Source organism: Metarhizium acridum (assembly GCF_019434415.1).
Source record: "Metarhizium acridum strain ARSEF 324 chromosome Unknown scaffold_587, whole genome shotgun sequence".
Lineage (NCBI taxonomy): Eukaryota > Fungi > Ascomycota > Sordariomycetes > Hypocreales > Clavicipitaceae > Metarhizium > Metarhizium acridum.
In genome coordinates this window covers 527448-541430 of record NW_027094049.1, presented here as the reverse complement: position 1 = coordinate 541430, position 13983 = coordinate 527448, and the positions used below count along the sequence as shown (strand labels likewise).

At 45.9% G+C, this 13983-nt stretch overlaps 4 protein-coding genes across 5 annotated transcripts; 3 read left to right on the top strand and 1 right to left on the bottom strand.

Annotated features, from left to right (window-relative positions):
- Positions 1 to 2928: 2928 nt before the first annotated feature.
- On the top strand, positions 2929 to 3343 carry J3458_021951 (uncharacterized protein; the record flags this gene model as incomplete). The annotated part of the gene is made up of 3 exons (XM_007815352.2): positions 2929 to 2960; positions 3083 to 3197; positions 3269 to 3343. The coding sequence occupies 3 exons, from the start codon at positions 2929 to 2931 to the stop codon at positions 3341 to 3343; spliced, it is 222 nt and encodes a 73-aa protein (XP_007813543.2).
- Positions 3344 to 3841: 498 nt separating this feature from the next.
- MAK10_6 (N-alpha-acetyltransferase, non-catalitic subunit) lies at positions 3842 to 6643 on the top strand. Its single transcript, XM_066122845.1, has 7 exons — positions 3842 to 3952; positions 4020 to 4139; positions 4193 to 4260; positions 4316 to 4444; positions 4513 to 4743; positions 4796 to 5257; positions 5308 to 6643. Exons 1-7 carry the CDS (start codon positions 3922 to 3924, stop codon positions 6571 to 6573), a joined length of 2307 nt encoding a protein of 768 aa, XP_065972065.1. The 5' UTR covers positions 3842 to 3921; the 3' UTR covers positions 6574 to 6643.
- Positions 6644 to 6760: 117 nt separating this feature from the next.
- Positions 6761 to 8386, bottom strand: J3458_021949 (uncharacterized protein). 2 transcript variants are annotated; one of them, XM_007815354.2, is made up of 3 exons: positions 7948 to 8386; positions 7150 to 7880; positions 6761 to 7083 (listed from the first exon to the last, which is right to left on the bottom strand). In XM_007815354.2, exons 1-3 carry the CDS (start codon positions 8034 to 8036, stop codon positions 6974 to 6976), a joined length of 930 nt encoding a protein of 309 aa, XP_007813545.2. In that variant the 5' UTR covers positions 8037 to 8386; the 3' UTR covers positions 6761 to 6973. The 2 variants fall into 2 exon arrangements, with proteins under 2 accessions (XP_007813545.2, XP_065972064.1); XM_066122844.1 differs by having other exon boundaries at positions 7150 to 8386.
- A 244-nt stretch (positions 8387 to 8630) lies between these two features.
- J3458_021948 (uncharacterized protein) lies at positions 8631 to 13881 on the top strand (the record flags this gene model as incomplete). Its single annotated transcript, XM_066122843.1, has 2 exons — positions 8631 to 8888; positions 9034 to 13881. The coding sequence occupies exon 2, from the start codon at positions 9196 to 9198 to the stop codon at positions 13879 to 13881; it is 4686 nt and encodes a 1561-aa protein (XP_065972063.1). The 5' UTR covers positions 8631 to 8888; positions 9034 to 9195.
- Between the last annotated feature and the right edge of the window lie 102 nt (positions 13882 to 13983).

Genomic DNA, 13983 nt, shown 5'->3' with positions numbered 1-13983 from the left:
TAATATAATAAACTACTTACTTAATTATAATTTAATAGAGTATAATTTAAAGTTTTACTTTTACTTTAAAATTAAAGCTTATTAAAAGAAAGTGCTTATTATAAAAACCTATATAATTAAGCTTAAAAAAGTATAAGAATAACTTTAAATTAATTAATAAAAAGCTATAAAATTTTAAGTAAAGTATTATAATTAATAATATATACTCTTTACTTTATATAAGAGAGACTTAATAGGCTTAATTATAAAGAATATTAAATTTAAGGTAAGAAAATAAAAGCTTATTTTTTATTATATTAAACCCTTTTAAATTTTAAAAACTATTAAAAATTAAGTATATTACTTAATACTATTAAAATAATATAATTATCTTTATAATATTTTTTATATTAGCTTATTAAAGCTATAAAAAAGATAAGAAAATACTAGTAAAAACTTACTTTTAATATTAAATTTTAAAGGGAATAATAAAAAGTATAAAGTTAAAGAAGTTAGGAATTAAAGAGAGTTTTAAGAAGATACTTATTACTTAATAAAGTAAAAGAGATAACTCTTTAAGTATAATTAATAAATAACTATTAAAGATATAATTAATATACTTAAAGTAATTATTACGTTTTAATAAAATAAGAATAAATAAAAAGCTAATAAAACGTTATAAGAAAATTATAAGTAAAAGATTATTACATAAAAATTAAACGATTATACTCTTATTATTATTAATTTTATTTATCTTAACTTTTAAGCTAATAAATTATTAAATAAAAAATAAATAAAATAACGCTTAAAGCGTAAAAAAAGCTAATAAAAAAGCACTTAAAGTATTTTTTTTAGGTAAGTTATTATTAAATCTATTAATAATAATTATCTTCTTTATACTATTATAAAGATAATAAATTACTATTATTTAAGTAATATAACTTAAATTAACTAAGTATAAATATAAGACTTAAGTTACTTTTTATTTATTAAAGACTTAATTATAATTTACTTAATAATAATTAATAAGTAAAATAATAAGAAGTTATAAATAAAGAAGTTTACTTATATTATTAAATTATAAAGAGAGAATTTAAGTAATTAAAAGCTACTTTTAAGCTATTATATATTAATAATAAATACTTTAAGCAAGCTAAAAGAAAAGAATTAATTAGCGAATATATTATAATAAATTAAGGAAAAACGCACCTATAAGCTCTTTATTATATTAGTTAGCTTATAAGTAATATAACAAGTAATTTTAATATAATTAAAGCTATAAATAATTTTTAATAAAAGTTAAGTAAAGTATATATAAGTTACGCGTAAAAAAATATAATTAACGTTATTATTATTATTATTATTATTATTCTTATTCTTTAAAATTAAGGTAATTATAAGCTATTAAAGGTAGCTTAAAAGGCGTAAAAGATTAACTATATTTTTAGCTATAATAAAGATAAGTTATACAAACGTTAATAAAAATATAATAAAACTATAAGAAAACCCTTTAAAGTTATAAATTAATTAAATTACACGTGTTAACGCATATAATATATTATTAATAACGCTTAAAGAGGCTAATATTTAAGCTTATATTACTATTAAAAGTATAAGAAATCTTAAGAAGTTTAAGCTTCTTTAAAAAGCTATAATAATAAGCGTTTATTATTATACGTAAGTAATATATATAAAAATAACGCTTAATACTAATATTTATTATTTTAATAGTAAATAATAGGTAATTAGCTTAATTAAATAAGGTTTCTTAGGTGAAAAAAAAGGATTAAATAAGTAATATAAAAAAGAATAAAGTAAGTAATAATATTTAAGAGAGAAATAATTAATAAAAGTATAAAGAGATTATATTAATTTATATATATAATTAATTACGTAATAACGCGATTAACTTTAATTGAACGTTTAAATCATTTATATATTAATTAATAATATACTATTATATAACTAATAAGTAAGTATTAAGGCTATTTAACGCTTAATTAAAGTAAAAAGAGATAATTATAAGGTAATTAAAGAACCTTACTTACTTATAATATAATTAATAACATTACGTAAAATAAGAGCTTTAAGATTATATCCCTTATATCTCGTATAACTAAAAAAGAGAATAAGCTTCAATTATTATAATATAGCTACCTTTACTTTAGCTACTTAACTTCTAGTCCCTCTTATAATCTTATAAAAAAAATTAAAAAAATAATAATAATATTTTATAATAATTTAAAATTAATATGTAATATATATATATAATATTATATAAATTATAAAATATTTAAATAAAATTATTATAATATAAAAATAATTTTAATTATTTTTATTTAATTTTAAGTAAAATTAATATAAATTATATAAATATAAATTAATTAATTATTAATTATTTTTATATTATATATATACTTTTCCCATATCTTTTACTTTCCTCAATCTTCTACTCTATATCTCCCCCTATTCACAATTTCTCTTATTCTTCTTATCTTTCAATTACAATATTCTTTCGTCTTTATTTTTACATTCCCCCAAAACTCTGTATTTTCTTCTCTTCTCTTTCTTTTCCGTCTTTTTCCCCCTCCACCTTTTCTCCTCCATCCTTCTCCTCTTTTCTTTTCCCTTTTCTCTCTCTTTCCCTAATATATTTATTTAAATATTTAAATGTTTACATATTATAACCCTAACCTACCCGCCTTACTAATATGCCCGCCTTACTAATAAGCACCACCATAGGTGGTGAGAGCTTCTGTAGCTGAATTACCTAATGGTGGGGCGTGGCACGAGTATGTGCGGCTTGAGCTCAGCAAAAAAACCACGTGACTGTTATTCTCCTGGTGCCTCAGGCTGCCCACTCCCGATCAGTTCGAGCAAACATTGGGCTACCAGTCACTTATCATTGATCACCTACCCGATCAACCTTACCTCTTCAATACCACTAAAATGACTGCTGCGTGGAAAGCCGCTGGCTTGACGTACGTCAATTGACCCTCTCCCTCTTGTTGACGCATTCACCGATGCGCCGATTGCGACTGCTACGATTTGTACGCGCGCTACCGCCGGAGAACCGAAGATGCTAACATGACGACCTCAATAGCTACAACCGCTACCTGGCCATTGCGGCCCGCGCCGTTCGCCGCAGCCTCAAGGAGGACAAGAGAATCGTTGCTGAGCGTCGCGGCGAGATGGACCTGCGTTTCGCCAAGTGGTCGGTATGTGTTGCTGAATTTCGGATTTGAGCAGCGGCAATTGGGTGGAAGCTAACCGATAATTACCGCAACAGAACGGCAAGCAGGGTGACGCCAAGGACCTCGGAGCCGCCAACGCTGCTGCCATAGCTGAGAGCGCTTCTTCTTAATTTTCTACATACCGACGAGATGGAAGAAGGATAAGAAGGATACCGGGCTTGTGAGGGAGCAAGACGCAGACGAGAGTGGTTAATAGGGGCCCAGGGGTGGTTGGAGAAGCACGAAGATGTGCTTGGAGATCCTTGCAAAAAGCAATAGTGCTGCTGTATCATACCGATTGCTAGACTACGTCAATCCGACATGGCGAACATTCGTATCCATCACTTGCATTTTGCGCGTTTTTGTCGAACCGGATGAATGGGACCGGCGACAAGACGCCCAACACGTGGTCAATCAGTGAAGTAATCTGTTGTCAAAACGCGACTGCTACATTATGCCGTACTGCAATTGAACTGTGCCGGGAGGGAAAAAAAGAGCGATACATGTCCATGTCATGGTGGTGCACGCTTTAATGCCAGATAGTTCTTGCCCAAGCTCGGTGTCACGCACTGGAGCCCCTCGCCCCATCCACTTGTGAACCTCAGAAACTTGTGCCAGCCAGCCACGACGTCCCGACAACATTTCTATATCTACAACAACATCCCAGGCTATTAAGCTATGCCACCAATCTGGCTTTAGTGTCTTCGAGATGGCCGATCATGGAATCGGCGCAGCAGACGGTACATTTTATTTTTATTTGTTTTGTCACATTTCATGACATGTAGTCTTTGCTAATGGCACGTGCAGAAATCTCCCGACTATCATTAGGCGGCCACAGCCCTGAGCCGCCGTTGCCGCCGCCCAACTTAAGGACCGCGGGCATCATTGTCACTGACATTTGGGATAAGTTTGCGGCAGCGGTCAGAAGTATGTATCCGGCCTTGTAGGAGAATACTGTGCAGTGACTGAATATGTTATAGCGCTGGAACCCGGCGAGCTAGTCAAGGATGGCTTCTTCACACTTTTTGACTCCGTCGCCGCCCTGGAAGTTGGTATTTTTGTTACCTCGCATTCGGTTGACATCTCACTAATGGCTGTGGTAGATTATGGATCCCAAAATGGACAGCGGATGCGTCCAGCCCGGGGAGGACTTCGAGGTGCTTTATGACGTGTCACGACCGTTGCTTCCGGAGGAGGTGCTTGGTATCATGGATCAACTTTTGTGCCATGAGGTGAGTAGATAGACGAGGAAGTTGGTGTATTTATGTGAATATGGACTGATATGATGGCTATTACAAAGATGTCCTGGCATTTGGGATACCCCTTGTCTCAAACAATATTTACCAGTGTTTACGTGGACGCGCTCTTGATGCCTGAGCCTGGCAGTATCCGACAGGCCAAATTCATTAGGAATGGGAATCAGGATGTGAACCAAGAGCCTATGCTTGATATTCTCCGGGCTTATTGCCTAGGAATGCTTAAAGCATGTGGACATGTAAATGAGCGCATCAAGTCTGAGCACTTCTACGAGGTACGCCGCATCCTCCATTACGACTTGATCTTTCTACTAACTGCAGCTCCAGGAGGAAGATTTTGTACCTAATACATACAATCGTACATTGTTAACTGAATTTCCCACACAAGACGTTAAAGATGTCCTGAAAGCAGCAAGAGAGACCGTTGAATCTCTGAAAGGCTCGATACCTGACGGCGTTTCTGAAGCACTCATGAGTCGCCTGGATCTGCGTTGCATCTTTTTGGACGCTACGGAATCGCCTCAGCATTTGAAGAATCTTCCCAAGGCGAGGGTACCATGGGAAGAGGCGATTGCCATCCTGCCTCAGATATCTTCGACGCATTTCTTGACTAAGTCAGTTGAGGACGCTTTCAGCACCAAATTACAGAGGAAATTGGCTAGTACCATGCCACCGCGACCAATTGTTCAGCTCAAATTTGATGATGCGTTTAATCATCTATCGCGATTGCTCAAGGACGGTCTCGAAGTCATTGGTGTCCTAGAATATACCAACTCGCAATGCCTTCAGGTATGGCACTCTTCCCTTCTCTCACTGCCAACCACATCTAACATTGTTAGAACTTCGTGTATACCTTTCAATCAAAGAAACCCCAACCAATGGTTTACGTGCGAACCCTTCTACAAACATTCCTCTTCAACGCTATGGAGATCCTGGGCTCTATGAGCATTCGCCAACTCCTCGACGACGACCTCTCTCTCATTACCCTCCCCGCCAACCCGTTCCTTGACAGGGACAATGACGACATCGAAGCCGTCCATGACCCTCGTTTCGTCATGTCCCAACAAATGGAGCTCTTCCGTCAAAGGGCCGCACAACCATTCCTCGACATTCTCAGAACCGCGTGCCAAAACAGATGTCGCGTCCGTCGAACACTGTGCCACTTGATCCGAGACTGGGAGAATCTGCAAGTCGACGCCGAAGACATTGACCAAATCCTGCAGATCAAGACTAAAGAGCCGCCACTGCTGCAGCGATCTACGTTTGGCCTCAGCCCTATTGAGACTTACTCTCTACCCTTGTCATCGTGGACGTATCTATATAAGCTGCAACAAATGGAGGCCATTGTCCAGATAGGCTTCGAGCTTGAGGTCTATCAGGCAGATGAGCTGGCTGGAATGTACTGGTACTTGAACTACCTGGCAAAATCCCGCCTCCAACACACCGAAAGAATTAAGACATTCGTCGTGCGACAGGCTACCACGTTTCGATCCTTACCCACCCTCGACCCGAGCCAAGAGGCTCAGCTTCAACGATCTCTTGCATACACGAGGCTTTCTCTGCTGCAAGCAGCAGTGACTTGGGAGCTCTCCGATGCCCTCAGCTGCATATACACTGTCCTGAATCGCTACGCAATCGTCAAACCGCCCCCACGCCCATACAGCAACGACCAGCTACGCTACGATCTCCGTATGCGACCATTCGCTTCCATCGGTTTACCCTCTCTCCCTAGCTTTGAAGAATTTACTCTCGGCACAAAGCAGCCAGATACTAGCACAGAGGAACTGCTCGAATACGCCGAACGCGCAGCGACAGGTGCAAAGAGAGGCTTGGAAACACTTAGCAAGTATTCAGCAGAGGAGAGTTTCTCAGTAGGATCACACGAAGCATGGACTGCCTCGGTGAAAGGCGCATTGAAAGCGTGTATAGCTGCGGGAGTTGCAATTTCCAGTCTGCAAAAGGCGTTGCGGCGTACAGTTGGCGGAAATGGTACGGAGAACGGGCTACATGTTACGGCGACGGTACCGACTCCGGATAAGGCGTATCACGAGTGGTGGATTGTACCCAGGATAGTTCCAGTTGTGACGATGGAGATGGGTAACTGAGCGTTTAATTGGGCAAAGACGAGTTCTTAATGAAGTAAATTGATAATGAACCTGCCTACTACAGTCTTGGTGGTACAGATATTTTTCTGGTATCAAGCTCTTATATGTTCATCTCTTCCTTTCTCCTATTATGATGGTTTTTCTTTGTATTGTTTTTTTTTTTTTTTCTTTTCTTCTTATTTTTGTTGAATTCACCTTGTCTGTTTCCAACATTTCCTCGTCACGCATCAAGGCTCAAAGGTGCCGCAGCTGGCGACCGACTTTTCTTGCTGGAGTTTATTCCGCTTGTGAACAAGTAAAACACACTTCGCGGGAGGCTGGCTTGCAATGCGCACTCTATCAGAGAGCCGTATCTTTTGGCTTGTCTTGCGCATTGACTGGCCTTGGCAGTGTAAGTGATTTAAGCCTTGCGGCCTTGACGAAGGCGGACAGTCTGCTCATACAGCGCATCCTTGAAGGCGAACAAGAAAGCGGCAGTCAGGACACTCTGGGTGACCTTGGGGCCAATACCTGAGTCACCATGTTAGCTGTTGCGCTCATACCGAAAGAAAGTAGAAGAAGCGGGACACCACATACCCTTGTACAGCCCGGCATATCCCTCCTCTCGGATCACTCTGCGCAGTGCCTCAGTCATACCCTCCTTCTTATTGCTCTGGCTACCAGCAACGTGCATCTGGCTCTTGACGGTAATGTAAGGGTACGTCACCGACGTGGCGAAGAGCTTGCCAAGGGCACCGAGGAAGAAGGCCACTGTAGGCGTGACCTTTCTTCTCTTTTCGACATAGTTCTTCGTCTGCTCGAAGAGCGTATACTGAAGAATGGGGTTGACGACCAGGACCAACGCCGGCAGGACGCCGGAGAAGAGAGCCTGGGGACCCTCGTTCTTCAGGAGGGCCATCAGCGTGCCCAAGGTCGTGGGCTTCTTGGCAGGCTTGCCGGACTCCAAGTCGGCCACGGAGTTTTGTTGGCGCGTGGTGACGCGAGTGTTGACGACCCAGATGGGGTTGGTGATGATGACGGTGGCAGAGCCGGCGATGGCTCCGGCAATCATGGACTCAACAGTGGTGAGCTTCTTGCTGGCGCGGCCAGCCGTGGCAGCGGCCTTCTCGAAGAAGGCCCGGGTCCACTCATACCAGTAGTAGTAGACAAAGTTGGTGACGCTGATGCCAAAGAGCGCAGAGTTGATGCCCGCATACAGTCCGGGAATCCCCTCGCGCGCGACAATCTTCTGGACAGCGTCGATAAACTTGCTCTGGGCCTTTTTGGACTCGACCTGAGCACGGGTGGAGAGGGTAATGAGAGGATAGCTGCAGGTCGCAAAAGTCAGGTAAGCAGTCCGCGCGCATTCAATTGGTAAATTTGTGATTCTCATACGTCAACACCATGGACAGGATGCCGCCGCCTGCGCCGGCGAGGGCGTGAGCGACGTTGTCATTCTGAGGGACCGGGGCTCTGGCAGCCATTGTATTATTCTGGGGGACCGGGGTTGGAGGAACAAAAGGAACAAGTCCAGATATTGTATTACAAAAAAATTGACTTTAAAGAAAGACTTAAGTGTCTCCGTGGGCTAGCAGGGAGTTTAAGTCAAAAGAACTGAAAGGGAAGCGACGCCTTGCAACGGCTGCTGGTAATGACGAGCCGAGGTACTCTCCGGTAGGTTGATGCCGAAGGGCAAGAGTGGATTGCACATCGAGCGAGGCAAGAGCAACCCCAGGGCCCACTGTTGCTTTGCGGAGGACCGATATGAAGTAATGCTTCCGTAGCGTCCCGTAGTAACTACACACACCGTGTCACCCGGTGCCCGCGGTCGCTGGGGTTTTGATGCATGTGACCAGAGTGGGCGTACTGACAGGCTGTCAGCCTGTTTGCCTGTGACAGACGTTGACGTCTCCGGAAGAACCATAATTGCGCGTTTACGGGTGACGGGACGGGGCCCTGACAGCCGCTAGTCCCGACAGGGATTGAAGTAAACAAAATTGGCAAGACCACATTCACGCAGCGAGACGAGACATGCCCATCCAGGCCTTGGGCACGCTCCACGTGAATCGTCCATGAAGCGGTGGGCTTGCATTCCATGCGCAGCCCTTCAGCACCCACGGTCGAGAGCCGACACCAACCAGTGAGCCCAGAATTTGAATCAAACACACGAAAACAGTATTGTCGCTCCGGATAAGCGGTCAAGAATTCGTTGCAAAGGCTGAGCGCCACATCATGTCATCGCCAGATCCTCTCAACGATTCGACGATGGCAGAGCTCGCCTCAGTACCCCCCTCCTCGGTGACTCGCCGTGTCACGCGAAGTCAGTCGTCGCAAAGGTTCGTAGCTCGCAGCAATTCGCCTAGAAAACAAACGTTTGAGTTGCAAGTTGGCGATCGAATGTCGCCACAGCGGCTTCTCGTCACGGTTGAGACGGATGGGCAGCAACATGATACCAGTATTGGGAGTAACGCCAAGCGCAAGTTGTTTCAGTCGCCTGTTCCCACCTCGTCAACACCTGGGCGCCGATTAAGAGGGCGAACCACCACCACAACTGTTCCTCTGCGGGAGTCGATAGAAGAAGACGGCGATGACGCGACAACCCCGAAAGCACGAGGCCGGCAACGAAAATCGAATGGAACCCCAATGCCCAGCGCGGGGACGAAAAGGCGCGCAGTTACTCCTGTGAGGAGAACACCTAGACGTCTGCGAACATTAGCAAGCACAGATGGCGAGGAGCCGTCTTCAGAGGCTAGTGAAGAGGCCAACGTGCAGGCCACACCAACACCGCGACGACGTAATCTGCGCCCGCGCAAGACTTCGAGGCCGGCACCTTCGAGCGAACTGGGAGCAGATATCACACCACGGCCATCTACCGCAAGAAGGGGGAGGCGGAGGCGTCAGGCACTGGCACCGGATGAACTGCTGGAACTCGCCGATGAAGTTGGAGACATCAATCTTGACACAACGCAGCTGCCACCCGTTACGAGCGAAGACGAGGTGGACCTCGTGAGGGCACCTTCGGAGTCGACGGATGATGGATCTCTCAACGCGCCGGATTCTGCGCCTGCTCCTCCTTCAGCGCCTGCTGTGCCATCATCCCCACCACCCAACTTTGTGCCAGCTGCTTCAGAGCCCGATTCAGACATTTGGATAGGGAGCGCTCCGAACGAGGCCACTCAACGCGCTCCAGCCCGAACACGAAAGGTTGTGATACCCGAATCATCGCCTCGCTTCCCGACAACTACCTACACAGAACAACAACTGGATCGCTTTGAGACTTCTCAAGCAGGCTACTTCGGTGATTATGGATATACAGAACCGGGAGCAGCCGCCAGTGATCGATCTTCGATTGATGAGCCACTTGAAGCTGAAGACCCCGCCGCGACTGCCGCTCCGGCTGGTTATGACACTATTGCTCAAGGCGAGGACTTCAGCATGATATTCATGGACTCAATACCTTCCTTGCAAGCCGAATTTAACAGCTCTGTGCACCCGGTTGTGCACGAGGAGCTAGGTGATGAGACCAATCTCATCATCAACAACACTTTGGAATCCCTTCGACAGGCTGATCATGACGCCGAAGAAGATAATGATGCAGTAGATACTATTGAGCCGGCTGAGGAGCTAGGGGAGGAATTGGCAGTGGAGGAGCCGCCGGTTGAGAGGGAGCTAGTTGAGGAGGAGGCAGTAGAGAGAGAAGCAACCCCAGTCCTTCAATCGTCGTCGCCGAACAGGCCAAGCCCAAGATGGTCTCGCAGTCCTCGAAAGTCTACTAATTCATCACCGCTGCGGCATCGGGTTTTGAAGCAGAACGCATTGCAAACTGCAGAGTCTCCTGTACAAACCAAACAGACTGATAAGCTCCTCCCATCACCATGGTCTGATCGTCGACTGCGAAGTGCGGACCGTCTAGAGGAAGAGGTCTCTAAGTCATATGAGGATTCCTTTTCTGAGATCCCAGAAGCCGTGCTCACGGCTGCTACTCCCCGACGGCCACAAGCAAGTGTGTCCTATGACGAGTTGGAAGATGAAGTAGATCAAGTACGAATGGTGGACGAGGATGATGATGCAATAGTGCCTGATGAAGACCAGCAACAAGCCGATGAGCCTGTTGAAATGCCAGAAGCAGCTGTAAGGCAGGAAGAACAACATATTCGAAGCCTCGAGCTTCCTCAGCAGACTGTGGAACAGCAAGAAGATGAGTCGCTGGAAGTGGATGAACCCGAAGGCGAAGGTGTCGAAGAATCTGGAGAAGAGGACCAAACAGAAGAAACCGGGGTTGAACTAGACCATGACCACGATGAAGAAGCGACATTGAGGCAAGACATGGTGCAAGAAAGTGAGAGCGAAGAACAAATGGGAGAGTACGATTTAGTTCAGGATGAGAAGTCAGAGTTACATCCCGAGTCTGAGCCGGAACAGGGGCAAGCCCTGCCTTTGAAAGCAAATAACGATGAACTGCGGGAAGAAGAGTATGAGTATGATGAGGATGGGTTGGACGATGCTGAGCTAGCTGAATTGGAAACAGAGCAGGGGCCGGCACTTATAGATCAGACGGTTAACACTGACAAGGAAGAGGAAGCAGACCAAGCAGATGATACGGTTGCTTCATCTCAGCTGGATAAGGAGGATCAAGAGGACCCGGACGAAGAGATGGCTGATGAGGTAAATGAAGACGAAGACTATGAAATTGTGGACGAGCCTGCTGTGGTTGCCGCCTCGATTGCCGGCGCGGCGTCTCAGTCTGGCCCTTCGCGCTTACCGACTCCTGATGATACACCACCGCAGGCTGAGCTTCAGACAACAGATGATGTTGCAGAAAAATCAACCCGTGGCTCACGGCCACCGTCTCGACTTCGATCTTCGCCTATATCACCTGCACAGTTCAGAGAGTCTCTTCGTGCTACCGTTGAGCATCCCCGGGAAGTTGAAGAGCCTGAAGAGGAAGATGTACCTGAAGAGGAGGAGATACTTGGAGAGGAAGAGGTACCTGGAGAGGACGAGATACCTGAAGAGGAAGAGGTACCTGGAGAGGAAGAGGATCAAGAAATGGAGGACGAGGTGCCTGTATACGAGAAAAACCCGGAGGGCGATCTCTTTGTCCCAGGGGCTCAACAAGAACCATTCATGAATGAAACTACTCGACGTTCTGTGGATGCGACTCCTCCGCAGCAAATCTCGTCACCGGTTCAGGAACCTGCATCACTTCAGCACGAGACCTCGTTGGACAAGACGGTACGGCCCCATCTCTCTACAATTATACGAGCGGGGCGGGTACTCCAGAGCATCACTTCAGATCCCCCATCTCCTGAAGGGCGTGAGAAGCAACTTGGCAGCCCATTCAGGAGTTCTGGTAGTAAGGATTCGTGGAGTGGTTCAAGAGACAGTCAGACGAGTCGTCGAATGAGTGGAAGCCCCTTGCAGAACCGTAGCGCGGTCCCAACTAGAATGACAATCGAGAACCATGCACAACAGGAGACTTACGATTCTGCATTGAGAAGCACAAGATATCCTAGTTTTCTTAGTCCGGTTCGTCGCAGCAAGGAACCGTCCGTGGAACGGAGTAGATCAGATGGATCGCCATCGAGACATTCATCGGCAAGCTCGATGCATATTACACCCCCGAGCGATGGGGTCATGAGCTGGGTTGAGGAAGAGGGACCGATTAGCCCAAATTTGCGGGGAGATAATTCTCTGCGAGAGGCTGCTAGATTGCCAGAACTGAGGACCGAGATCGAGGAACCTCGTTCCGCTGGGCAGGTTGATGCGCCTCCTGTTCAAGCTACCGTGGCTGAGCCGCCTCGAGAATCCACGCCAGTGGTCGAGGAGCTAGAGGCAGAGGAGGATGCGTCAGATGATGAGACTGATATCTGGGAACTGGAGGCACAGCGAGAAACGCCTCGCTCCGTTAGGCAACGGCCCTTTGGCAAGCGTGTTCCAACAAGCAGCAATCGCCGGGGAGCTATTCCAAGTCCTTGGACAAAGAGAAGTGTTCATCGACCAGCAGTCTCAAGGATGATTTCACAGGTGGTGCCAGATCTGTCTCATCTCACAGAGGAGCCGAGTGCCATCCCTGATCAACTGCCTCAGTCCAGCTCTCCTGATGAATACTCTCGTCTTGCTCAAAGCCAAGAGGAGGCCGAAGCCAAGAGAGCGGTCAACGCTTCCGAATCAGCCGCCAAGGCTAGCAAGTTTGATCTTTCGTCTTTTTTCTCGTCTCCAGCAGCAATCCCGGGCATGCTGGCTCAAAAATTCATGCCAGCAAGGACGCAACCCACGGTTCAACCCGCAAATCCTCCCATGTCGATGGCCGGGCAGGCTCCTCCTGTCGTCCCCACAAGCTCCATGTTTCCGCAAATTCCTCAAAAGGATTTCCGTCCTGACAGTGGCGACAGAGGCAGTCTATTCTCGCCAGCGCGGCGCAGACAGCCGTCGTCCCCCGTGGAACAGCAGGAAGAATCTCCCGAGCAGCAAGAACAGCAGCCAAAGCCCGACGCTGAAAGGCCATCCTCTCCTACGACGCCAGAGCAAGTCTCAATGCCCACCATAGCCCAGAAGCAAAACTTTACCCCTCGACCGGGACAAGCAAGCAACTCGTTCTTCCACTCCTCTTCCAATCGCACTGCGGCCGTCACCCCTCCCAGGATGCAGCTCTCCCACGCGGACATCCACAGATGGACTCAACAAACGTCCAACGCAAGCGAGGCCTCTTCCGACTTCCAGCGCCCTCTTCTCCGTCCCCTGCCACCCAAAAATGCGTCCCCCACAAAGTCCAGTCTCCGGTCTCCCCTCAAGCCCCATACACCCGGCCGCGTGGTCGATTTCACCAGCTCCGTCCTCTCACCAGCCGAGCAAGCGAAAGCCCGCCTGGACAACCGCTCAGCACAATCCAACTCCATCCTCCCCCATGACTCCTTTGCTCCTCCACTCCCTCAGCCCATTGTCCAAGTCGACAAAGAGAACGCCTCCATGGACGATGTCTCCATGGACGACGCACCGCCTCTCACCAAGCTTCCTCCCCCTGAACCCTTGTCCCAAACAACATGGTCCCGCCGGCACTGGCTCCTGCTGGACCAACTGTTGCAGTATCGTCGGTCATCGCCATTTCCTGTAAATTATGCCCGTGGAGCGGATGACTATCTCGGGAAAACGGTTAAGAGCCACGGCGAGGCGATGACCCTCGACAGGTGGCATTTAGACGTCGTTGATGCTTTTAAAGCAGAGGTAGGGGGTTGGGACGCAGACGTCTTGGCCAAGAGACTGTTTGCACTTATTCTGGGCGAGGCGAGACGCATGGAAGCAAGAGAGCGGGGAGTCATGTTTCACTAATGATGATGATGATGAAGAATATGTCTTTTTCCTTGGTTATTTTTTATGTTGTGGTTCTTGGATACAAGGAAATTGGGAGGCACGGCGCTGGCGGAAAGCACT